The sequence below is a fragment of the Panicum virgatum genome, chromosome 4N (genome assembly GCF_016808335.1).
Source record: "Panicum virgatum strain AP13 chromosome 4N, P.virgatum_v5, whole genome shotgun sequence".
Classification (NCBI taxonomy): domain Eukaryota; kingdom Viridiplantae; phylum Streptophyta; class Magnoliopsida; order Poales; family Poaceae; genus Panicum; species Panicum virgatum.
Window position 1 is genome coordinate 44,640,555 of NC_053148.1, and position 2,910 is coordinate 44,643,464.

General features: G+C 54.5%; 1 protein-coding gene across 1 annotated transcript; it reads right to left on the reverse strand.

Moving 5' to 3' along the window:
* Positions 1 to 239: 239 nt before the first annotated feature.
* Positions 240 to 1,635, reverse strand: LOC120671490. The gene has a single exon (XM_039951832.1). It carries the CDS (start codon positions 1,208 to 1,210, stop codon positions 761 to 763), a length of 450 nt encoding a protein of 149 aa, XP_039807766.1. The 5' UTR covers positions 1,211 to 1,635; the 3' UTR covers positions 240 to 760.
* Positions 1,636 to 2,910: the final 1,275 nt, after the last annotated feature.

The following is a 2,910-nucleotide window of genomic DNA, read 5'->3' on the forward strand; positions in this document are numbered from 1 at the left end:
CTCTGCAGTCTGGTTAGGTAGCATCCAAAAGGACTGCAGGCCTGCATCTAGCAAGAGGACACGATTTGGAAGCCGCTCACGTCAGGATTCAGGACCGTTCTTCCCTATTCAGTGCCTCTTCTCTTCCCCCCTTCTGAAAACAAACCCAGAAGAAAAAACAGAGATACCAATCAGACTGAAAGGATAGCTCCAAGACACAATTTTCAAGAATCGGAGTCTGCATGGGAAAACAGATAATGTGTGCAGAGGACAGCAGAACAACCAAGATCACACATTCAGAGAAATTTACAGCTTCTGGCGCAGACCATTTACAGCGATTTCTGAAAAGGGGCAGGAGAATTCGTATCCATTTGCAACAGAGAATTTGCAGTGAATTCCCAGAAATTATGGCCTTTAACTCTTTATACCCCGCGTTGCGTGAAAACAACTGTGCGCAGCCCACAAATGTAGCATATTTACAATTCGATTATTCAGACTCGAATGATCCACGAAGCGCACACTGCACGCACGCACACACTCGATCGGCAAGATCTGACGAAACATAGGCGCATTGCCATGGTGTCTTCTGTGCTTTGAAGAAGCCAAGAAATTGTCCTCGATCCCGCTTGCAGCAGATGGCCAATGGCGCGCCGCCGACCGCCGGAACGGAGAGAGAGGTAGCCAGGCCGCGCGCGAGGCGACGAGGGGATCGATCAGCACTGGATGAGGAAAGCATGGCCCGTGGCATGCATTCTGTCTGACGAGCGACGTCGCCGCCGCTTCACCCCACGACGAACAGGCGGCGGATCTTCTTGGCCGCCCGTGGCGGCGGCGACCTGTCCGCTGGGCCGCGCGGCACGAACACCGTGGAGAGGTCCTGCGGCACGGGGAAGAAGGGCCGCTGCAGCCCCGGGCGGTCGCAGCAGCGCTTCCTCTTGGCGGTGGCGGCGGGCGACCTCGCCGGCTTCAGCGGCGCCGGAGGGCACACCGTGGCCGGCCGCAGTAAGCACGGGGACGATGTCGGCGTGCTGAAGACGGACTCGACGACGTCGATGCCGAAGCCTACTTGCCGCGGCAACAGGGAGCTCACGGCCGTCGGCGTGACGCAGCCTGTGTCGGCGGCGTCCAGGTCGTCGTTGCCACGCCGAGCCGTGGCGGCGCCCCCGCTGCTCGCTGAGGTCTGGATCGGCCGGAGCACGGCCAATTCAGAGAGGTCGAGCTCGACGCCCATCGAGTGAAATCTAGCACACTGAAGTCGAGACGCCTGCAAGAACTAGCTATCTAGCTAGGTCGAGATCAGGGTCTTCGTGTGAATTGCGATGAACAGAAGCTAGCTTGCAAGCAGTGCGCTCTCGCTCTTTTGTAGCGGTGCAAAAGGAGGAAGAAGAGGAGGAGGCAGGCGTGATGGCGAGGAGATGGAGTGGAGGTGATGATGATGGCGATGAGGAGGGAGCCAATCTAAAGGAGAGAGAAGGCAACAGAATTATATGCAGGCAGGTAGCTGCAAAACAAAAGGCTGCATGTTAAATAGTCATTAGAGAGAGAAGGAAGAGAGAGGGAGGCCAAGACGATGAGAGAGAAAGCAAGGGGTGGTGCAAATGATTGTGGGGGGAATGAGATAGATAGAGAGAGAGAGGGGGCGGTGAAACTTTTGGATCGAGTAGATCGCACCTTCTCTTCCATCCCTCCCCCTCTCTCCCTGCGCACCAGAAAAAAAAAGGTTTTTATAATCCGGACCAGATGCCGTGGAGATCAGCGGTGCCAGACCAGCTCTGAGCAGGCAGACAAAGGTGGATGGGATGCCGGCGGGGCGCCGGAATTCTTACCGCGCCGCCGGCCGCCGCCGTCTGCGCCGCACTATGCTGATGGCCGGCGCCTATCCTGCTACCATGCAGTCTACCGATCACCAAATCCACTGTAATTTTAACTAAAAGATGCCTAGCGGGCTCGCTAACAGCGGCGAGAATGTTCCCAACTATGCAAGATGGCATGCATGATGCATGCATGTTACATCACAGTGAGGATTTTCAATGCAATGCATGCTGCTGTAGCATGTGGCTCATGCATCTGTGCAGTGTGCACACACAGCCAATGCTAATCCAGGCTCTACTGTGTAGCTGGGTACTTTCAGCCAGGACTGGTAGTGAGTGATCAGTGTGCGTGGCTAGCTTCCAAGAGGTTGGATGGATCTCATCAATTTCGCCTCCCTGGCTGGGTCCGGGTGTGCATTATATTATGCGCGCCCGTCTAATTAACTGCCTCCTCTCCTTTTGTCACTGCGCGCATATTATTCACTAGTACCAGGTAATAGCATACATTCATTCCTCCAAGAACTACAGTGGCCAGTTTACTGCTCTGTTAATTCATTGCTAATCTTCCACGCTTCAGTTCGTATTTACAGTATTACTACTATGCAGTTGCGAGCGGTTTATTTGACTACAACCTTCCCGTTTCAGTTCCCGTCGCGAGAAAAACTGGGAACTGTGGCAGATTTGCAGGCAATTAGGAGGTTTTAGGGGAGAAGCTTTAACTGGGCCCTTCAGCTGGTTCATGTGGCCGTGTCATGGCTAGTAACAGGCGGTGCTTTAATCTCTCTCTCTCTCTCTCTCTCTCTCTCTCTCTCTCTCTCTCTCTCTCTCTCTCTCTCTCTCTCTCTCTCTCTCTCTCTCTCTCTCCCTTTAGCCCCCTAGGCGGGGCCCGCACACTGTGGCCGTAGTGGGCAGCACTGCGCACCGGCACGGTGGGGCAGGGCCCTGTAATTTCCGGCCTGCGCCAATTATGAGTCCATCCTGGCCGTCTAGTGGCAGCAACCCGTCGATCGGCATCAGAGGGCAATTATGGTGTTTCAAGAGTGCTCAACTGCTTAAGGTGTTTCAGTATCCTTGCCCAATCCTTGTTCAGAAGAACTGAACATTCCGGGTGTAATTTCTT